The 24,033-nt window shown below is 40.6% G+C and overlaps 2 protein-coding genes across 6 annotated transcripts in view; one reads left to right on the top strand and one right to left on the bottom strand.

Moving 5' to 3' along the window:
- The window catches only part of LOC115760264, a 33,764-nt gene that overhangs the window by 444 nt on the left and 9,287 nt on the right, over window positions 1-24,033 (top strand). For all 5 annotated transcript variants that reach the window (XM_030701530.1, XM_030701533.1, XM_030701529.1 and 2 more), the window contains exon 2: window positions 20,457-23,860. In XM_030701530.1, the coding sequence (XP_030557390.1) occupies window positions 20,457-23,860 (3,404 nt within the window). The remainder of the gene's footprint in view (window positions 1-20,456; window positions 23,861-24,033) is intronic.
- Window positions 40-16,447, bottom strand: LOC115760265. The gene is made up of 9 exons (XM_030701535.1): window positions 16,416-16,447; window positions 6,260-7,555; window positions 5,424-5,641; window positions 5,024-5,176; window positions 4,503-4,632; window positions 1,707-1,904; window positions 898-1,324; window positions 672-834; window positions 40-609 (listed from the first exon to the last, which is right to left on the bottom strand). Exons 2-9 carry the CDS (start codon window positions 7,476-7,478, stop codon window positions 142-144), a joined length of 2,976 nt encoding a protein of 991 aa, XP_030557395.1. The 5' UTR covers window positions 7,479-7,555; window positions 16,416-16,447; the 3' UTR covers window positions 40-141.

The following is a 24,033-nucleotide window of genomic DNA, read 5'->3' on the forward strand; positions in this document are numbered from 1 at the left end:
CAGTTCAATTGTCAATTGTCACTTGTTGCTTGTTTTTTCTTTTGGTCTGATAAGCGTTAACAGTTTTCTGCTATCTTTATTGGGCAATTCTTAGAGTTCGTGTTTATAGTTGTTGTATTTTTGGCAAAGAGTATTCCTAATCTATTCCATGCTGCGCGTCGAGTGCGAGCGATAGGTGGGCAGCTCCAGCGACACCTTGCGACGCCTGCAGCACCAGACAATACTCCAAATCAGGAGCACAATCAGCAGCAGCAGCAGTATAGCGCCCAGACAAATGGCAGCTATGGCTGCCTCGGTCAACACCACGTCCCGAACGTCAATGTTAACGCTGCGCTGATTGCCTGCCGCATCGTAGGCCGTTATGGCCACCTTTGGTTCGCAGCATGAGGCCATGTAGGTGGCCTTCAGTGGCTCCGTTGTGCCCGCCGTGTAGTAGTTGCGATAGAACAGACCCTCCGCTGGCGTTGTCTGCAGGCGCAGCATGCCCGACTGCCAGTCCTGTGCGGTGAGGTCCAGTGTCCAGAAACGATCGCCACAGCTCAGTCCATCGCTGGCCACATAGTCGCAGCGACTACCAAACTCCCAGGAAAGATTTGGTCCCGTCGTATCCTAAACGGATCAGCATGTTATCAGCGCATTTTTTTCTAAGATTCTAAGTCTGCTATACGAACCTGTGCATCGATGCTGGATACGACCTTAAGGCTAACCGCCAAAGTGGCCGTCTCGCGTCCATAGCTGGTGAAAGTGATTCTATCGGTGGTGCCCGACGCTGTGCCATCCGGCACCAGCACGGTCAGACGCACGGTGCTTGTTTCCCGTGCACGCAAATAGAAGCTGCAAATAGTGAAGAGTTTCAGTTTCAAATTTGGCTAGCAGCATCTTTGCTGGCGGACTCACCCCGTTGGGCTGAGCTGCACGAGATAGCGACGCTCGTCCGTCACCTGGACGGTCTGATAGACGCGCTCTGCCCGCATATTTGTCACCTCGAAGAGTAGCGTCGAGACTTGACCCGCGTTGACCAAGAGCCTCGATTGTGTGCTGAGCTCTATTTTGGTGCCGCAGCGCTGCAGCAGCATGGCATTCAGATTGGCTCGCTGCGGCTCACCCGTGGCGGCAGCGAATTGGGTTTGATTGAGGCTCGTCGCTGGCTGCACCAGCTCTGTTTCCGAGAAGGTTTCCACTTCGCTTTTGGGTGACTGCGATTCGCTCTCTAACTTCTCCTGCGACTCGGGAAACTTGAGCTTGGCCAGGCGTGCCAGCGAAGCCAACGGGCGTTCAGTCCGTCCATGCGAATAGTAGCTATCGATCCGTTTTATGATATCTCCTACAATTGACAACGAAAACAGGAATTGTTAGCTTCAGAATGAACACGTGCTTGTTGTTGTCGCCGCCGCCGATGACCACAGTTCTTTTGTGTGTGCTCCGGATTGGATGGCGTCAACAATCATTTCGCTGCGATGACGCTCAAGGTTGACACGGTTATCAGAAAGGCGGGCCGCGTTATCAGCCAGCATAGAGCACCGGTTAGCTTGTCTTGTTTTCGTTTTTCGTGTGCCACAAACAACGCATCTTAATTATAATTATTTTCTGTTCAGTTGTATGCGTCAAGCGCGATCGCCAGGTTGCTTTTCACAACTTTCAATTGATTCGTTTTGCTGAGACAAACAACAAAAGCACATACATACATAAATATATTTAACACTTACCCAGAAACACATCAGCTTTGCGTTCGGCGCGTACAAATACATTGAATGTGGCGTTGGGCGAATCCGGCGTCAGCTGCAGCTTGAGGATTGCCGCTTTACGCAGCTTGTTGAGCGGTATGTAGGCGTCCAGTTCGTCGGTGCTGACATTTCGGGTGTCGTTGGTTGACTTGAATTTGACCAATTTCTTTAAATTGATGTCTATGCAAAAATGATACAAAATACACAAACAAGTTAACAGGTGTATTTTGCCATTCACTGTGCCAGCGTACACAGCTGTTTGTGTTTAGCGTTGCCAGACTGTTAGCGGCACGTTGTGTACATAATAAAATGATTAATCAACATTAAACAAATTGCGAAACTTCAATAACGGTTGTACATAATTGCAGTATGATCTGCAGAAATTGTGCAAGCTATTATCATTAGCTTCAATTATTAAACCATAAACATATAACCAACAGTTTGCGCGTTGGCAACTCTGCGCTTGTTTTGTGTGTATGTTATGCAGCAGCTGCTCTGTTGTTGTTGCTGTTATTGTTGTAGTATTGTGAAAGGAAAACACTTCTGCAAAACATTTAACACAAAAACGATTGTTTCTCATTGTGAAATTAAACAAATTGTCAAATAACTGTACAACGCTAAAGTGGTAGCCGAGCCGAGTTAAATGTTGCCACAAAGCCCACTTGCCATCTAACATGACCAGCGGCGTAATATAAGTTTCTATTCGTGTACATCATCAACAACAGCCTGATTCGATTTTGGTCAGGCCACTTTTGAACTTGGCCATGGCAGTGGCCAAATGCATGCTGGCCGACTAACTAATGTGTATGTATTTGTATATATAGTTACTACTATTGCGACATTTTGACAACAATTTCAACTAAAACTTGCCATTTTTCGGTGTTAAATTGTGTTTTTTTTTCAAAATCGTAAATTTGTTCACATTTATACAAAGTGCGGGCTACAACTGTTGCAATGTTGCGCCTGGCAAAACACACGCAGCTTCAATTGATTTGTACAACAAAAAGCGGTGACAGCGTTGCCTGTGTATGTGTGTGTGTGTGCGCGCGTGTGCGTGTGTGTCTGTGTGTGTGCTCTAAGAGTGGGAGTGCGGGCTTTTATCGGCTTCTTTCTTTCGCTCTCTCGCTCTCTCCCTCTCTCCAACAGAGAACGCAACAACTTCCGCAAGCTCTTTGATAACTGCGTATTTATAATAAGTAAACAGTGCAAATATTTGATAAAGTGTGAGGCATATTTACTAATTGGACAACAATAACAAAAAAAGAAATTTTAAAGTGTGCAGAAAGAGCAGCTCGTTTTGAAGATGCTTTTACCAGTTGCTCACGTTAAATGTTGAATATGGATGACGGCTCTTTCTTTAAATACGATATTTAAGCTATTCTTTTTAGTGTTGCGAAATCTGAATTGAGGTAAAATTGAAATTAAACTGAGCTCAGGTTAAGAAAATAAATTATATATGATTTTATATTTAATTTTTAAATTTTTCTGTCGATCGCATTATTTGTTTCAAATTATCGATAACTAATCCAGTTTTCTTCAAATCGATATATATCGATTTCAGATCTAGTAAAAATTCCTTTAGTTGAAGTAAGTGGCATATGAGCTTTAATATGCTAAAGAGAGCTTTCGCTTATACTCGTGTCTTTTTTTTTTGTTAATAAAAGTGAAAAAATTCTATTGCGATAAGCTGTCATTCACAATGGAATCTGTGCTGAGATAGACCGTTCGACAATTTTTGAGTCATAATTGCTTTTTGTCTGGCTTGCAATTGTGTAATCTATGTCGGGAGAGTGTGAACTTTGCACCCTACTACGTGGACATAGACGTTGCTGTGTGATTAATGCCAGAGTCGGGCTATTTTAGTCGAGACCAGTCTGATAGCAATAACTTATAAGTATAAATATAACTTGTTTTTAGAAAACATTAACAATTTGTGCGCTCCAACTGAAAGTTGAGTTAACCAAGTGAGACATAAGTGCAACAGAAATTAAGGGTACGAATATTTGGTATACTTACGCGTAGGACAAAACATAAACAAAGAACAACAAGTGCAAGATATAGTTAAAGTTGTGCTGGGTTTTGTTTGGAAGCAAAAGTGTAAAGTACGCCGAGAATTTGTTGTAGTTATTTGCGTAACTATTTGTGTGTCTTCTAAACGCTGTTTTTGTTTTGTTGTTTTTATTGTGGGCCCCTAAAGCTAAACATTTATTACTTTAATGTGTAAAACATAAACATATATCTGCATCTGTAGGTATATTTAAAGACAAATTTTTGTACTACAAGTTAATGTTAAGTATTTAGCATTAGGCTAGCATTTTGGTTAGAAGAAAGCGTGGAGGAGTTATATTTGGGGTTTAGTTTTTTGGCTATATACATAAAGATGAAACGTCAGGCGGTTTGTTAATATAGAACTTAAAGCTAAGCACATATAAATAAGTACAGTTGACTCTTGAGACATTTTACAACACTGGCTGTAGTTAGAGACAGAAAGAGAACGTGAATGAGTTAAACTAACATATATAGTATATATAGTATAGTTAGCTACAAAACAACTTAAATCGAAGCTAGCCTAAGCGCGGCCATACGTATTACGAGCATGTGCCACTAAATTGAAGATCCCTTATTGTTGAACCCGTACACGCTGAATTTATACAACACTAACACTTAGTATGAAGTACAACCCTGCTTTTCTGCTGCTTCTTCAACTCCGACTACTTGGTTAGTACTAAAAGAGTGAAATAGCAATTTTGTGATGTGTGGGTTAACGCTTGAACTAACCACCATTGGGCGTTGCAAGTGTGGCACGTCGCATGTTGGCATCGATGCGCACATGCAGACTGGACAACGTAGTATCCACGGGCAGCTCCATCTCCTGGGGACCCCGATAGGCGTCCGAAACGAGCGTTAGCTGCAATTAGAGATTTGAGAAGTGGTTTAACTATTTTGTAGCAGCAGTTGCTTTGGAATGTGTTGTTTCCTTTCTATAAACAAATTTGCCCTTCACTTTTCTTTCCATAACCTAGTTTTGCACAAAGATGCAACATCATCAACAACAAACAGCCACACACACACACACACAACAACAAGCCGCGTCGTGCTCTTGAGCACCACCTGCCTGAAAGGTAATCCAAGCTGCGATTTGCGTTTCAGTTGGCTGCTTGGGCAACACTTGTTTTCTGCTTGTGCTGCTGCTAAAGCTGCTGTTGTTGTTGTCGCCACTTTCAATTTCAATACTTAGTAGCAGGCCCGCAGGCTTTTAATTACACTTATTACGAATACTATCATCGTTGTGCTCTTACCGTGTTACCCGCTATGTGCTGCCCATGCTCTGTGCTCACAATGTGAATGATTTCGCCGCCAGAGCGTATGGCCACCTCGCCCAGTATGCCGCCCACAGCCTCTTCGGTTTCGTTCTCGGTGGCGGAGCGCTCACCGTACCACAGCATAAACAACTGCAAAGAGAAAATGATGCAAATCACAAATTGGTCACACTGGCAGCTTTCGTGTAAAGTGATTTGAATTGAGAGTTTCCAGTGAGTTTCATTGCACGGTTTCAATACAACTTAACTCACTCGCAGCTTTTATGAACCTTTATCAATTGGTCACACAGCTTTCGTATAAAGTGAATTTAATTAAGAGTGAGTTTTAACTGACTCGTCAACGTTTTGTAAGCCCTTAATGCTCTAGTTATTTACTCACGCGTATTCGCTTCTTGAGTAGTGTTATGGCCGCATCCTGGACCATTTCCGTGTGCGGTGGTATGGCAGCCGTTGAGATAAATATGGCGCTGTCGTAGGGCACCAGCTCTGCGGCATGTAACACGCCCACAAACGCATTGCCGCCCTCATGTTCTTTCGTGCTGTTCAAGCCGGCAATGAACTCACGCGTATTGTTGAAACTGAATGCGGAAGGTACACCTGTAAAGCACAATGTTGATTAAAAATGATTGCTGTGGGTGAAAATATTGTCAATATTGTATAAATTAACATCCAAGTAGCCCTTAGTAGCCTAGTCTTCAATACTTAGTAGCCTAGTCTTTAATACTTTCGATGGTATTTATAGTCCATACGATTTTCTAAGAAACATTTACTTTTACAATGTCGTAGGTCTTTCCTGTCCTTACCCTAACAAACTACAATTTAAATAACTTCTATCTGTTAATCACTGAAATTCAAATGAATTGAACACCTTAATTACAATTATCGACAGCAACAGCTCTAGCAAAAGTTTTACTAACTCTTCTCTTTATACCTAGCTTATTTTTCGCTATTTACTTCCAATACGCTTTAATTTGCCGATTTAAATCCCGTTAATGTGACTATCGATACGCGAAACTATCGATAGTTTTCAATCAACTGAACACCTTTATATCAATTATCGAAAGTTGCAGCTATTCTAAGAGTTTTATTAACTCTTCTCTTTATACTTAGCGTATTTCCCACTATTTACTTCCAATAAGCTTTAATTTGTCGATTTAAATCCCGTTAATGTGACTATCGATACCCAAATCTATCGATAGTTTTCCAACTACTCACCTGACGCATTCAGCGTGACAAGAACAATTTTAATATTAATATTCTTGTCCTGCAACGCATCAATGTACAGCCGCTTGGCCTGGTCCAGCGATGCTGCCGACGGATCCACTATAACCGCCAAGGGCATGCGAATGTACACATCCTTGATGTAGTTGCGCAGCTGATCGGCGGGCAACAGTTCCGGCTTGGCCAGATGTATGTGCTTCGATTGCTTGCGTGGCGCAGCTGTTGTCGTTGTTGTTGTAGTTGTGGTTGTGGTTGTGGTTGAGGTTGAGGTTGAACTTGTGGTAACGACTGGAGGCGTGCTGGCTGGCACGGCGCTGGGCGTTGGAGCGGGCCAACCACCAAAACCAGCGAAACCACCGAATCGCGCCTGCAACACGGGCAGAGGTGCATCCGTTGCAGTTGTTGTCGTGCTCGGTATTATGGTTGTGATGCGATGCTCGACACTGTCCGACTGTTCATCATAGTAGTATTCATCGGAGCTGGGCTTGAAGGGCTCGGCTTTGTGGTGCTTGGGCAGCTGCTGCATGTGTGCCTGGGGCTGTGCAGGCTCATCAGGATAGTTGGTCTCCTCATCCTGCTCCTTGGGCGCGCTAACCGGCTGCGTTTGCTGCTCCACCAGCATATCCTCTTCGGCATAGTCGTTTTCGTGCTGCGGAAATCTTTCCGCCTTGGCCTTGCGCACATAATCGGGCACTGTGGTGGTTGTGGCTGTAGATTTCTCTTCCTGCTCAGGCAGTTCGTCGTGCTGCTGCTCCTCATCCTGCATCTCATCGTAGTAATACTCCTGCGAATGATTGGTAGGTTTCTCCACTTTCGTCTCCTGTTTTTGTGTGGGCGCATCCTCTATGACTTCAGCCGCTGTATTCTCATCGTACTCCGGAGATGCTGCCGCAGCAGCTGTGGGCACTGCCGACTCTGTGGCAGCCACCGGCAACTTGTCTGTGGTGGATTGCTGACCCATTGCCAGCAACACGTTGACCGTTTGGTCGGACAGAGAACTCTCATCGGCCTCTATGCTGTTGCGGTGCTGCTGCATTTCCGCCTCGACCTCGCTCTCCTGCTGCGCTGGCTCATAAATGTCATCATTGCCGCCGCCGCTTGCACTGTCCCCGCCATCTTCAGCATAGTCCTCGTCCTTGGCCTCCACCTGGGCCTGCAGCAGCATTAGCAGCAGCAGCCCCAGCAGGCACAGGCTACTCGTTCGCAGTATCATTGATGCGGAATGTGCTTGGAATATTTAGATCAGTCTTCTGTTTAGCACCTCGCTTTGCTCAATCAGCATCCAAATATCTGCAAACAACAATTAACAACAACAACAAATGTCATAAATCAAGCATTTTTTGAAAGCTACCAAAAGCGGGTCTTCGTTGATTGACGCTCTTTAAATTGACGCAATTATGTGCCATTATTATAATTATTACTAATAATTGTGTTAAATTATCGTTGTTTTCATAGTTTCGACACTTTCGACACTTTGCGAAAAAGTGAAATGTGCTTACAATTATCCTATTATTTAAATCATTTTCAATTTAATTATCGATAATAGTCCAAAAAGAAACTGATTTAACCTTAACTTCGTCGGGAAGGTATTTTAGGTATTTTTCGCTGGTTCTTATTAAAGAGAGAGAGAGAGAGAGAGCGGGAGAGAGAGTAAGAGAGAGAAAGAGAAAGAGAGATAGAGCGAGAGAAGAGCAGGTAGAGGGAAGACGGCAAATTATGAGTGTATTAAATTTAACCCTATTTATAAAGCTTTAAATGCAAATCGTGGGAATTATATTAAAAAAATATATAAAAGGGAGTGTATCTAAAATAAAGATCTCAAATTAAAGAAGACATTATGAACTAATGCATTACATAATCATTCTATAAATGTAATATAATGATAAAGCTTGTTATCAGTATGGAAATGTGGAATGTTTTGGACTCGAAATACTTTTTCCTCCACCCACCCACTCGCCAGCTAATGTATGGTATTTAACAGTCTATCATTTTATTATTGGCCTTTGCTGCTGCTATTAAAAGCTTGTTATGTGGGGGCAAATATATATATAAAATCCGCTTACCACGCACTTTTCAGTTTGAAACATGATAAACAGCAAGCGAAATATTTTCCAAAAGTCATGTTCATGAACATGAGTCAATGTAAAACATAAAAAGCGAACGAGCCTAAATACATAAACAATGCTACAAATATATGATCGCAAAAAACGACAACCAAAAATACAAATTAAATGCTGTGTAAACGCAATTTTAAAGCTGGAGAAATGTTTCGCTTTGCGAAAAAAAAAAACAAAGAGCAGCTAAAGTAACCAAAAACCCCGTCAACAAATTGAGTAGCGCATTAGAAAAATGTATAAATGGATTGTGAGAAAAGAAAAAACAAAAACAAAAAAAAAAACGAACAAACTAACAAATCCACGATATGGTCAAGGTTTTTTGTTTTATTTCGTTTTCTGAAGTTTTTTAATCGAAACCTGCTGCAGCTGGGGAAAACGAAGAGCAGGCGGCGCTTGATTCGAGTCGACATTAGCAAATGATTAAAGCGTGAGACGCACAATGCAGCAACAACATTTGACAACTACTTGATGAAGACATGTTTTTTGTAGCTATCACTAAAAAATAATAACAATAACTATGTAAAGCTGATGCCTAGGCTCGATTAAACCTGGCGTGTTAATGCGCTTGTATCCATTAAAAGTGTGTAAAGGAAAGGGTATAATAAAGCTGCAAAAATGCATGAGACAGGCTGCGAAAACTTATCAATGTAATACCAAGTACTTCATCTAATCAATGAAAATACTTCACATTCAAAATTTCAAGAGAAATTTCCAAGTATTGAATCGATGTATCCTAATGATGAAATATTACTAGATAAATTGTATATAATTTTCCCTGCTTCGGATAACAATCTAATTGAGTAAACTTGATGTCTTGTTAAGGGGTATATGCCACTCGTGCAGTGCCGAAATGTTGTGAATATGTCTTCGCAATATCCATTCAATGCTGTTGCGCTCAATTTGATCAACTTTTAACATTTAATTAACTAAATGCAATTAGCACTTGGATTGCGCGTCATGGAAACAACAACATTTATATAAACATATATATATATATATATATATATATATATGCCACATAATGTATTTCTTTTTATTTACTTTAACGTTTTTTTTTTTTTTTTTTGCTAATGAATGCATTTTGCGTTTATTGGTTTCGAGTTGAAGAGCGTCTTGTTTGAATAATAAATTAGCAACAAATCAATTTGAATGATTGATTTCTTGGCTTTGTGTGTCTCGTGATGTTTGCAACAACGTGCTCAACTCATCCTAACAGTTGTCATTAGTTATATGCAAAAAAAAAAAAAACAGAGACAATAAAAAAATAGATGTGTATATTATAAAGAAATATACGCTATATTAAAACTCCTAAAAACTGAAACGTTGCGCGTTTTTTCTTTTCTTTTTTTTTTGTATATCCGTAAATATAAACAAATTAAGTTAAAATATTCTGTGTTCGTTTTTCTCAGTGTTTTATTTTCTTTTTATTTGGCAGCTGCGCTCGACGCGTTTTTATTTTTTAATTCGAAAATTGATTTGTAAATTTTTCAGGCGTTGCAAGGTCAACGCGCATTTTGTGAAGCCGGTTCGTTGATAGAAGAGAGGTCGCCAGAGGCAGAATTTGGGCGCTTGCGTTGCCATGACACAAAATCCCCCATACATTTCTTTAAACGATGCTCAGATTGAGTGCAGTTCCGCTTTCAATTGACAATAAATGCGAACATGCAACAATGACACGTTCGATTGTCAATAGGCCCCTTATCGACTTTATCAAATATGCGCTTTCATTCATAAATCATTTTCAAGAGACTTTTATTGAAGCTTTTTATGTCATTAAAGCACGTTTTGAATTGGCGTAAAATGCCGCACTGAAATCATAAAACAAAGTTAAGAAGTCAAGCATTAAAAGCACAGCTTAAATGTTTAACTGTAATTTTTATAGAAGCTTTCTTTTGGGTCGAAGAAAATTGGAAAACTTTGCCGCCAAGTGAGGAAAAGTGGAAAAATTATTAAAGTTATCAGATGTGAGTTATGGACAAGTGAGCTTTGTTAGCATCAGGGGTCTGAGCGGAAAGTTGCCGGTTCAAACCCAGCAGTTATTTTCAAATTTTATTTATACAATATTGTGCTATCAATTTGTTTGTTTTGTCAACGGAGCAGTGAGTCAAGGATCTGAACCCACGTAAAGACAACTTGCTTGTTTTATTTGAATTTCAATTTAAATAAAAAAGATATGAATAAATTCCATAGCTATATTTGTATATTTCTAAATTTGGCGTTATACAAATAACTTGCATTTTAAAAATTATTTATTTGACCCGAGCAACGCCTGGTAATATTATTTATATATGTAAAGGATATATATAGCCATGATTAAATGCAGTTCTACTTTCAATTGACAAATCGACCTTTTCCTTTTCAGTTCAGTCTTTCTATGTATATACATATATGTATATGTATATATATATAGCTATATCTTCATCTAATGTAAAAGTCGTTTTGAGTTCAGTCCTTCTGTGCTCTAAAGCGTGAAATCAGTTGCTAACATTGCTAATCACCTGTCACGCATCTCATTCAATTTAACACTTATAATCACTTATATAATCGCGACAACAAATTTTATAACAGCTAACAACTTTTCAAATTCTCAAAGGACGCTTTCCGAATGATTAATAACATGCGAATTGCCCTGAGAATTATACTTTATCGTACTCTATGAACAGATTTCAATACATCGCTTTTCTATTATTACGTTATTATAATGCATATGGTATAGTTGCAAACTAGCTATGTAACTTATAATTAGTTAAGAGCTCACAAAAATCTAAAACAAAGCTGCGATTTTAACAATTATGCTGGTTCTTATTATTGTCTTCTAGCTGAATATGTTTAGTTTAATATAATCTCCGTCCGTTCGTTTAATTTAAATTCTAGGGTATTTTCTTTAAACAAGTTCTATTAATAAGACATAATAATTTTTGTTGTCCGTCAATATAATGTTAAACATAAAAATATATATATATATAAAGTATCGGTTGGATTTAAATGGCCAAAAAATATTTACGTGCCATCACTAAGAGAGCGCAAAGCCTTCAATTCTTTCCATCGCTCAAATGGGACGTGCTTATTTTAATCAACAACATGGGCAACATCATCAAGATCTTAACTCTGACATCAATCAGAGAGAACCCAATATTTCACTTTTCGATTGCAGCTGACGTGAGACTTTTTATTTCTGCGAGTGAACGTAACAAACTGAACAGATCCGATTTGATACTGAGGTGTGAGCTCAGGCGGTAATTTGTTTATTATTATTTATAGGCAATTTATTTTTTAATTAAAGAAAGACAACAGCAAATTAAAAAAAAAAAAAACTGGCTGCGTCAGTTCATAAATCAGCAGCGGCAGCTGTTTTTTTTTTTTTAATTCTATAAACAAATTAGAAACGCGCAATTATTCGATTTCCCTGTGCCTGGCTGGTCGATTGCGGGTGGGGCGGTGGGGCGGGGGCTGCGGGTTTGTTGGGGGCCAGAGACGCAATGTAATTCACATAGCGCGTAAAGATTTGAGATATGCGCTATGATTTTTATATCACTTGACTGGCATTTTTTACTGCTCGACAAATTAATGAAAATAATTGCAAAAATTATAAATTCAAATTGCGTTTTTGCACACTTTTTATTTGTATTTTATATACCCTAACCCTAGGGGCAATAATGCTTGTTTACATTCAAGATAAGCAGAAGCAAAATCTGGTCACTGGAAATATATTGTACATAAATTGAGCTTATTACTCAAATACTTTTGACATCAAATCTTTAAATTAGCCTGGCACAACTTGAAGGCACATATCGACTCCCATCAGAGGAGGGTATACCAATTTGTGATAGCTTAACGCGCCTAGTTACAGCTTGTTAGTTTGCTAGCGAGCTGTGTTTATTTTAGAAATGCAAACAACAAAAATTGCAATTGCCATATTAAAAATGCACTCAATTTGTGTCAGTTGGAGCTTAGACGGCGTTCGAACCCTTTAGAGGAACCCACGCGCCGCCGAGCAGCTGCTGTTTTATTGTTGATTTTTCTTGACATTGAAATTCATTTTGTAAATGCTTTGTTTTGTTTACCTAATGTTGTTTAATATCTGTGTTAGATCGTTTGTGATTTATGTACGTTTACTTGTTTATATTTTGTGACATTTGGCATTTCGAGCACAAAATTCTTGAAAAGTGTCTGTTTTGATTTTTTGCTTTTGTTTCTACCCCACTTGCCTTTTATGCGACTTCTTGTTGACGTGGCGGCGAGTTGGACGGTCAAAATTGCATATATTAGCAATAAATTGCGAGTATTATAAATAATTAAATTTTTTGAAAGTATGGATAGTTGGAACTGGCGGGCGTCTGGCAAACAAATGACTTAGGCAACGAACTTGTTTAACAGGCAAGCTGTAGTATATTATTGAATTTGTTCAATATGTAAAACGATTGCACTTTATTTATGCATTTTGCGCACTTCTTTGCATTGTTCATGAATTACCTTGCTTATGCAAAGCAACAATAATAATAATAATAATAAAAGGCAACCACTTGCACTTTAGGTGTCTGGAGTCTTGAGTGCAGGCAGACGAAAACAAAAATCGGAGAAAAAAAACTCAAAATTCAACGTGATGTTGCGTTTGTTGTACTCGTATATTGATTAACCCGTTTATATTTTGTTGTTATTTTTCGTGTGCTGTTGTTGTTTTATGCTATTTAGTTGAGACACACACGTTGCGTGTTGTTACTATCGTTGTTGTTGTTGTTTCGAGCTGTTTTCAACACTTGCGGCCGCGACGACGTCTCAAATGAAACTGAAAGCAGACAACACAGAAACGGCGACCAGCGAACAAACCAAACCAACTCAGCACCACACAGCACCACCACGCTCAGTGTTCAGTTTCAGCTCGACTCAACTAAAACTCAACTCCGCTCGATCAGCGCTGCCGACGCTGACGTCGCCGATGCTGACGGCAGCTGCGTTCAGTCTTTTTCGCTCTGTTTAGTTGGAATCTGAAGAGCGTGATGCTGATAAAGTGGCAACGTGCTGGCCCCCAAACTTGACTAGGCGCCATCTGTGTATATGTAGTATGTTGCTAATATAGTGTTGGAGTCAAGAAAAATCTCTATTCGAGTTTGATTGACTATCTAGTTACCCATCACACTGTTTTTGAAACTAAGAATACCCTTTGCTGATCAACAAACATCCTTAAATTAGCACTTGATTTGTTTTAACTAAAATTTAACCTTTCAACAGCATTGTCACATTTACAACTCTTCTAACGGATACTATTCTTTTTCTTATAAATAAATTACATTCTGTATAATATTTATAGAGTACATCTAGTTACCAACAAAAACTGTGTACAACTTGCAGAATAGCTAGATTCAAATGGCCATAACATATCCATATAGTATACCAAACCCTTAATATATATTCAAAACAATTCTGTAGCGGTATACTAACAATATTCAATGCCTCTAGCTCAAACTAAAATATTTGTATTTATGGTTTCTGTGACAGAGTTCTTTGCACGTTGACCTTTTTATTGGCTGATGTCATTAAACGCATTCAAAATGAAAAAAAAAAAAATAAAAATAATGCTCATCTAAAGCCATTTAACTACATGCCAAAAATTAAAAAGTAACTACAATTTGCAAGGCAATCCGAGGTCTGTCACACTTTGTAGGAGGAAGTTCGAATAGCCGGCGCAGCGTCGAAAATGGAGCGTGTAACGAATTTAATATCGTGGCTCTGTCTGCCTCGTAAAACTCATAAATATGCCCGCTGTGAAGTCGGCTGCGATCGATTTGCCTATCAATAAAAACGTACTTAAACTTAATAAATACATGCGGAACTGTTCGACGTACGCAACGAACAATCAAAGTCCTATGACTAATGGCTTCCAGTTTTACTGGATCTGACGCCCAAAAAAAAGAAAATAAAATAATAATACTGGAACTTGGCTTTCTTTGTTGCTACATTTCTTTACCTTAACATGAGGCTTTGAGGCTTTGTTCATTGTGTTGGCGTCTCAAGGTTCTTTCAATGTTGCACTTAAAACTAAAGCGTTTGCAAAATGAACAGCAACTGCCAACGAGTAATACTATACGCTAAGTAGTTTTATTCTTTTGAATTTCACGAGACATTTTGTCGTGCTGTTTCGAGCAAAGAGGGCAGCAGTACATTGTTTTTATTCTTGCATATACTAGCAATGAAATTTATAACTTTGTCACAACATTTAGAGGGAATCACAGAATTTAAGTTATGCTACTTGGTATTTCCCGGGAGCACCAGACATAACAAATTTATTCCAACTAAAACCAGTTAAATTTATAAAATAGGCGTTGGAAAATGATGTTGATTTCCATTGAAATCAGAACTATTTTCATTTAAGGCCATTTAAGTGTCGTGTCTGAAGCCCTAGGCTGTAAATAGGCACGCATTTATTAAACTCTTCAAAGATCTTTTTAAACGAGTTAGAAACCTATCGATTGGTTAACCACATTACGCACTCAATTGTTTTCCACCAATTTTCCACACTTGCAAGGGGAATTTGCGCGTGTGCTTTGCAGACGTAACGCTACGAGCCTGCGGGGCTTAGGAGTCGAATTCGCCGGTCTAAATTCAGCATTAATTGTTGAATAGAAATTAAAATTGTCATTGCATTCTGATATGCCTCAGCCAATTGCTTGAATAATTCGGTGCGTAAGGTCTTACCTTACGTCTTACCCCTAGAAGATGGAAGACATAATAATTTTGTTGTTAATGCAACATATGCAACATTTTTGACTTCTTAGTAAAAGTGAATTTTGATTGTTCTTGTTAAAGTTTCAGAAACCTGCGTTCACAGTTGTGGAAAATGGTTACGCGATCTGAACCCTTGTCCACCGAACATTTCAGCTGCCTGGCTAGTCTTGCCCGAAAGGGTGAAAGGGTATTCAGTCTTCTGCAAGTGTGTTTGGCGGCTCTTCTTGTATTTCATTGTTGTTTTTGTTTAGCCTTTTTTCGCGAGGTTTTTAAATGATGTTGTCGCTTTTATGACAACAACAAAATATGTCTCCGTCTCATCTGCAAAATATTAGCCGTTGTTGTTGTTGTTGCCTTACATTTTTTTTCCACATAAATTCGTGTACGCGTTATGACCTACGTGCGTTCGCCTGAGTTTCCAAAAAAAGTGGCTCACACGGATTTGGAGTTTGTGGTTCGTCGAAATTTTAATTATAGCATTAGCTGTGTTAAATTTAAACAAGTAAAAGAATGTTTTCTGGTCGAACAAGTTATTTATATTAGGTCTGGATACATTTTACACAAATTTTCTAGTTAACTGTAAAAGATTTTGAAGATGGAATATATATAGAAATAAATAAATAAATTCGTTCAAAGGACGTTCATTTCCAAAGATGGAATCTGGAATCGACTCGACTACAACTGGAACCGCTTACCCAGGCCATTTAAATGATTCAAACTTATATAACGCATTTATTTTTAGCTGTTTTTTTTCTTTTCACGCTCTATAATTCATTTATTATTTTTACTTTATGTAAATGTACAATTTTTGTTTTGCGCCCACTTTCAGTATATTTATTTATTGCACATTTTTTGCGTTGAGAATTTATGCGGCTCACGCAATTTTCTTCATTTCGCGATTTCGTTATAATTTTGCAATCAATTTTGTTGTTATTGTATTGAGTTGTATTTTTATTTACACAATATTTTGTTTCTTTTTGTGGCAAGTAAAATGTACACTGATTGAAGTTAAATATTTGGCAATCGGCTCGTGAATTTAGCGAACACTCGCATATGGATCAATATATTTGATTAACGCTAAATTTGCGCTGATCGATAGATTTGATTGAAAACACACTTATAAAGACAAGTTCCCATTTTGTTGTTGCTGTTGTTGTTGTTGTTGTCCGATCAAAGTGCTAATCGATAAAAATGTACTAACTTGTTGCGTTCGAAACCCAATAAACGATTTACACTTTCGGTACTGGTGAGAGTCTGTGCAAGTCGCGATCATATAGTATAATATACTTAATAACTGTCGATATCCTTACGTGGGCGATCTGACTTGATGCTCGGATGCTTATTAACGGGCTAACGAGCGGCGCGCTACTAAAACGAAGTTCCCTAATTACACGCCCTTTTGTAGTCGCAGTTCAAGTCGAACTTAAGTTGTAGTTGTGCTTTAAATTGTGTTTAGCTCATAAATTGTTTAAATATTTGACAATTGGTTGCAAACGGACATAGAAACAATGCGTTTTCACGGCGCAAACACAGCGCACCCCGTTGACATATTATTGATAAGATTATTCAGGTAAGGCACAAGAATCGACATTGGAATTACCAGCCAGTGCCTCAAATGCGTCACAATGCCGCTAAGTGAGACTTCACCTGGGCGTGTACTTGGCTTTGGGCGCGGGTGGCTAGCCAGCCCTCACACAATTGGAATTTGCTGGAATTACCCCGGTGACAGAGGCATCAACTATGCCCTAAGCCCTCCAAAAAATAAAAGCATTGAACTCGCTACCTGCTACCTGAGTTCGTTGTCTAAGTCTTTTGTTTTGCGCCTGCGACCATGGGCATGAATACTTGTTTTATGCTGAGTTGAGCAGGCGTATGGAATGTGCTGTGAACTGTGCTAAACTCTGCTTATTCCAAAACTCGAATAATAAAAGACGTTTAAGAATTCCCTGATGCCATTTAATAAAGTCCAGCATTGGTCTTTCAAAAATTTCAAATCTACATATATGAGAATATGTTACACTTTTTGTTTTATAAAGCTTTTAAGCTTCGGCTAGAAAGTGCGTCACTTAAAGGTACAACATTTAAAACAACAAAATTCATTAAATTAATCTAAATGTCCGTATTGCCCTTAATAAATGTTCTATAAGACCTCCATATATGCGATTTGGTAACCAAGGTGTGTAAATGATTTGGCAACAGACGTCAGGCAAGACGATAAAGCTTTGCTTATTTTGTTTTACTTATTTATTTGTTGTTGCTTTTTTTTGTTTTACTTTTTGTGTGGGTTATAGAAAAATCGTGCATTTTATTTATATCAACTGGCAGACAAACCGTCTCGAGCATCGTCTCCAAACAGTTCCAAGCACGCATTTTTGTTGAGTTTTATTTTGATTTCATTTTTTTGGGCATTTCGTAGCCGCAGGGTTCAATGCCAAAAATGCCAAGCTCTGGTGGTGTTCATTTATTTATTTATTTTTTCATTATACATTTTTTTGGTTTCAATTTTGTCTTGTTCTTTGTTTTGGGTCCCCTTATTTTTGGCATGCGACCTGCACGAGCCTTTTGCCAGCGCTTAAAACCAAATTGTTGGCAATCTTTTCGGGGGCATCTTTATTGGTTGTGCGCTGCTGTGTGTGCGTGCTGTGTGTATCCTGCAAATGATTTCATCGTCTCTTGACGTGCTTATGTGGACCTTAATTGTTTTTATTTGAGTGCCATTATGTGCAGGCACTTGGAGCAGCCGGCAGCGACGGGTTTTTTTTTTTCGTTTATTTTTTTTTTGTTTCTGCCTTAAGTGCTTATGCTGCCTCGATTCGTTTATGATCGTTATGATGTCATGCCAAAGCGAATTCTTCTTCATTTCTTTTTTATGCTTTTTGTGCGCGCTCGGGCCATATTTGAACTGCGTTGTTCTACTTTTCTTAGGTGCCTAGACTTTGCGGTTAGGCAAGCGTATATTTGCTTTAACAATTTGTCAAAAATGCGTCATTGTCGTTGCGGCCTTTTGTAAATATTAAACTAAAAAAAAAATAAAATAAAAAACGACAAATAAATAAAAAAAAAAATAAAAAAAAAACGTCCCCAGACCAAACTGGAAATTTTGCGCCTGTTAGTCAATAACTTGGAGCCGTACGTTCCCCCCCTCACAAATCGTTTTCCAATACAATCCATAACCAAACATTGTTTTAAGCTATTTGCTGTTGTTGTTTTTATGGTTTGTTTGCTTTTTGGTCGACATTTGGAGTTACATTTGTCAAACAATTGCTGACGCCGCTTAAAGTGTCAGCGCCAGCTCAGAAAACAAACCCCAAAAACCGACAATGTCAAGTGCCTCGCAATACCATGTAGATAGGGAAAATATGGCAAAATACCGAACACCTCACAGTTATTACATGGCAAAAAGTGCTCGATAAAAAACAGTTACAAATTAACACATCTACTTATAATCTTTCAGGTGTAATTTCGATTTTTACTGCAAAATGTGCAGCGTTTTTTTTTTATGATCTACAAATCATCTTTTTAGTCACTTTTTGCTGGTTTATGACACTAGTCCAGCAAAAATGCATAAAGCAACGCTCTTATTATCTTTTATACACTATTTACTCGATTTATTTGAAATCAACTTGAACGAAACGCTCGAACTTATCGTTCTTTGAGGTGTACGAACACTTGACAATTCAATTGTAGATTTCTCTCGATTACGGGTTGTCTATTATTTCTATCAAGTTGTGCTAATGGTTTTTGTTAAATATGCAAATCTCTGCTTAATTACATTTCGTTATGTAAAGCTGTTTTAATATTTCTCTCTCAAGTTTTACAAATAATTGAACTGTCAATGCCCTATAGCAACAAGCTAAAAGTTATCGATGGCACTTCACTTATTATTTTCCTTTAACTATATCTTTCTCATAACTTTATTTCCTTTTGGAGCATACAGACGTAAAACCTTTTCTTCCCTACTAGCAACTAAAGTTATCGATAACACGTTAAAACGTGTATCTTATAAAATTGTAGATGACTTAAAGTATTCGTGAGCATTTGAATTAACTGGATCGTTGTTATATCAGGCACCTGCTCTATCGCAAGCTGTCAGCATTAAACAATCGTAGTTATGCAACAGTAAAAATCAGACTTGATAAATTCTAAGAGTTATTATCAGAGAACTCTGAAAGCTGACTGTAAGATAAGCTAGCCATGCGCAGCTGGCAACTGATCGCAATGCGAGCATAAATATTTACGAGTACAAATTGCAATGCTTGGAATACCTGAACACTGGTTAAAGCGGCTTCAACAAGGTGTTAAAATCGCAAAGGCCGTCACAGCCACAGTCCACAGTCCGAATCACGTTTTAAGATCGAGGTGAATTCTTACCACCGCCGCTTGCCCAGCCAAATGGCACGTTTTCTATGGGTTGGCAGCAGCCCCAAGCCCTCAGCCCAGCTTCATCTGCAATTGCGACGACTTTCTTTCTGGCCCAATGAAGTCGACTAACACACACCCAAAGATGATGGCAACAACACAACAAAAATTAAAACGAAAACCTGCAAAAACTAACAACTTCTTCTTGGCGCATTCAAATGTCATGACATTTGAGCTCGGCTAATGCCAATTTTTGGCTTTTTATGAGACTTAGACCAGCACGAGCACGTACATATATTTCTTTTTGATGTTCCAATCAATTTGAATGATGGATAATTGGGCAATGAGTGCACAAAAAATCATTCAATTTTGAAGAAAGTTTCTAAAATAGATTTAAAAAATAATTCAATAAAACCGAAACAATAAATATTTCGAGCGAAAATCTGTTCAAGTTACAAAAACAGTTTAAAAGCCGATTGAAAACCGGTTCGAGCCAGGCATTAAAATAATTTATTAACGATGAACCAGATAACTTTGTTAACTTATAAAAAATTTAAAAAAATGTAAATATAAATGAATATAAACAAATATTATTCTTATATTATTTATTCACCCTATGTAGCATAATTTGCAACAAAGCGTTTGCTTTTCTATACAAATTTTTTTGGCTAGTTCTTATTGGCATAAAAAGAAGTTACGTCAAATATAATACGGCTAGAAAGTATTGATAATGTTTTGGGAATGGCAACATTTATAAGAGCATTGCATATATTTATAACAAACAAATGGAATTCAGTCTAGAAAATTCTATTGATAGGAAATTATGATATTGATTGTTGACTTTGAGTAGCTGTTCCGCTTTAGCATAGTCTCTGACTGAGCGATAGATAACAACCTGTTTGAGGCCGCGTTGATTTTGATTAGCATATTGGATAGCCGGAAACTTAGTTTTGATCATAATTCATTTGATTACCTTTTTGTATAACTTGCAGAGCCCAAAACCCTGGTGACCGTTGGACAGCCCTCAATTATTGACGATAACGAAACGCTTGACGAGATCAACTTGAACGCCAGCAGCAGCGACGACTCAGCGACAGCGAACGCATCCATCAACCCCTTTCAGAGCAGCGCGGATGCCAATGCAAATCCGTTGCTAGAGCCGCCTCTTGCTGCAGATTCCTTACTTAGCCAGGCGGCGTCTTCATTTGGAGCGCTGCCCTCGGTGGCATCTAACGTATTTTCTACGTTCTCGAAACGCATATACGCGGGCGCTCGAGAGACGGACGAGGCGACCCCTATACAGCCCCAACTGGACATTCAGCCAACTTATATACAACAAGCGAATCAGCAGCCACTGGCAGCTGTTGCACCTGCTCCATTTTACGCCGCACCACCGGCTCTTTTCGGTGAAGCTGCGCCAGAACCACCAAAATTCTATGCGCCCACAGAGGTGTCCAGCTTAGGAGCTAGCGCCTTGCCTGTGCCGCCCACATCAGGTGGACAGAACACATATCGCATCAGCGCCAGAAAGAAGCTATACGCGCCCATACCAGGGCTCTCCGAACAGCAACAGCAACAGCAGCCAGTGCCAGCTGCTACGCCCTTCCAAACACCACCATATTCGCCACAGCCACCGGCGGACGCATTCAATCCGCCTGCACCACCCGTTCAAGAGGAACGCAAGTCAGTTGGTGGTCTTTTTTCGCTCACCAGCCTGGTGCCTACTGGCGTACTACAGAATATCTCGGGTCTCGTGCAATCGGCCACAGGCAGAACCAACGAGCCACCACCAGCTGTCAGCTATCCCCCTGCGGATTCCGGTGGCTACTTTGACATTAGCACAGCCACCGCAGCTTTCCCGCAGCCGGCAACAAACTTTTTTACGCCAGCCTCAGCAGCGCCGACCTCTGCTACTGGTTATTTTACACCTACTGAAGCCCCACCCCAAGTTGGAGGTTTCTTTAATCCTTCCATAGTTGCTGCAATCCCAGAGTCCGCCACACCGCCCACAGCTGGTGGTTTCTTTACGCCAGCCACAGCTGCCCAGCCACCAGCCGTTGCTCAACCAACGCCGGTATCCCTACCCCAGACAGTCGCTCATCCACCGACAGTCGCTGTGCCACCAGCTTTAGTCGAGAGCACTCCGGCATTTGGATCAGCATCAGCGGTAGCGGTACCTCCACCAGCTGCCGGGCCTACACAGTCCTCGTATCGCCTGCAGAAGGGTACGCGACTCTACAAGAGTCCACTGACAGCACAGGAAACTGCGGCACCGATAGCATTCGCTGGTCAGCAGACAGCATTAACGGCCAGGCCATTTGCAAGCCCAGCAGCACCCGCGGCCATATTTAATCCTTTTGCTGGAGCACAGTCAGCAGAAACTGCTCTATTTGCACCTCCACCTCCGATTGTCGCGCCAGTAAGTCGGGAAGCTCCTCTGTTTGCGGCCGAAACCCCTACGGCGCCACCAGCTTCGCTCTTTACTCCACAAACCAACACAGGAACAGAGCTCTTTCAGCCAGCGCAAACTGAGGAAGCATCTGCACCAGGTGCTTCACTTTTTGCACCTGTGTCAGTAACTGCCGATTCAGACCAGAAAGTCAATCTCTTTCCCAGATCGGCAGCTCCACAAGAACTCTCTTTATCTCAAGCAAATACAACCAGCTCCCACTTGACGCCGTATACACAGGTTACAGAGTCCAACAGCTCCTCAGCTCAACCACAGCAAGAGTCACTTCCAGCCGCATCCATTCAGGAAGTTCCCATATATCCACAAGGATCCACAGCACCACTCTTCACCCCACAAGTGGCTGCTACAGCTCTAGACACAAACCCACCACCGGAATCAGGACAAGAAAATACAGCGGCAACACACGCACTCTTCACGCCAGAAGAACAAAGCGGCACATCAACCAAACCAGAGCCAAGCCAAGAAGTCCTTAAGACTGCATTCATTCAAGAAGTGTCGCAAGGACTTGCCGTGTATCCGCCAGCACAAATAGTGCCCAGCAGTGTGTCCACTGACTTTGTTCAAGAATTGGTACCAGCATCTTCACCAGCATCTAACGTTGAGGCGCCGCAAAGTATAGACCTACACCCACCAGGACCAGGACCAGTAGATGCAGTGGATGTAGACACAACGAATGAGAAACTCGCTTCACCAGACGCTCCACAGCCAATCCTTACCGCCACTAGTCTCTTTGCACCACAGACAACAGGTGGAACAGCGCAAGAAGCTAAAGATTCAGCAGCGCTCCGAACAACGGATCCAGGGCTAACCACAGGCGATTTGTTTGCTCCACCAGCACAGGCGGAGCAACCAAGCGCTGCGCTTACCACTCAGACAACCACAACGTTCTTTAATCCTTTCGCACAGACAGTAACAACGCTTCTGCCACAGGAGCTATTGCCGCCGCCAATAGGATTTGTAGCGCCGAGCACTCAACCGAACGCCAACGTTCTCTTCGAGGCACAGACTATTGAACCTGTGCTGCCAGAGACAGAAACTGTCACAGCTCTAGCACCGCCGCCACGCCCACCAAGCAGCAAGCAGCCGGACGCCTCCTCACAGGCAAATCCATTCCGCAAAACCATCGAATCAGCCACAGCCGCATCCGCAACATCGTCAGTTGCTCCTTCGCCCTTGCTCAGCTTCTTTACGCCTGCCGCGAACAACACTGATTGCAACTTCTTCGGATCACCGCAAGAGGCAACCCAGCAGGTGGCCGCTCAGTTTCCAGAGTTGCCGCCAGCGAGTGGCGTTGCGCCGCCAGCATTGATAGAGGAGCCGCCTCTCGGGGACGCAGCCACGCGCCATTCCACTCAGGCACTTGGCTTTGAGCAACTTATCAGCGATTCGCAGCAAGCCACACAGCATACCCAAAATTCAATCGGCAATAACTATCAAAATTCTAGTTTTAACTCATTTTCTGGCTATTTTGGTGGCACAGGAGAGGCAGCAGTGCCAGCCGCACAGCCACAGCCGCTGACTGGCTGTAACTCGGCCAATTTCTTTGACCATTTTGCCGCTGGCGGGCAGGGACAGCAGGAGGATCAACGCATACAGAACTTCTTTAACAATCCACCGCTGCAGGATCAGCCAGCCGCGCCAGGTGAACTCAAATACGATCTTGTTCACAGCGGCTTGCCCACCAAACAGTTCGAGCAACGCTCGCAAACATCTGTCTCAAATCAAGTAGAGCCGCCATCGTCTGCCTGTTCGGAGTTCTCGACAGCAGCGCCGGCAAACCCAACTCCAATAAGCGTTCATCAGCCCGAGCGTCAGACGGAATATCTCCGCCAGTTACCACAGGGCGAACTGCCTGAAGAAATCCTGCAACAGCTGACCATGGCAAACGATAAGAGTGTGGCTATAGTGCCATCAGTCGATACAATCGTAAGTCAACTATTTCCTTTTTGCCATTACTGTGTCATGAAATGAAATTCCTAGAAATCATATGTATTAATTATAATGTGCTTCTGTTTGTATCTGTGCAAAAGTATTCCAAACTTATCTTCATAGAACCTGTTCGTATTTTGAAATTACCTGAAAATAATAACTGACTTGTT

The sequence above is a fragment of the Drosophila novamexicana genome, unplaced genomic scaffold (genome assembly GCF_003285875.2).
Source record: "Drosophila novamexicana strain 15010-1031.04,08,12 unplaced genomic scaffold, DnovRS2.1 tig00000387-arrow-pilon, whole genome shotgun sequence".
NCBI lineage: Eukaryota > Metazoa > Arthropoda > Insecta > Diptera > Drosophilidae > Drosophila > Drosophila novamexicana.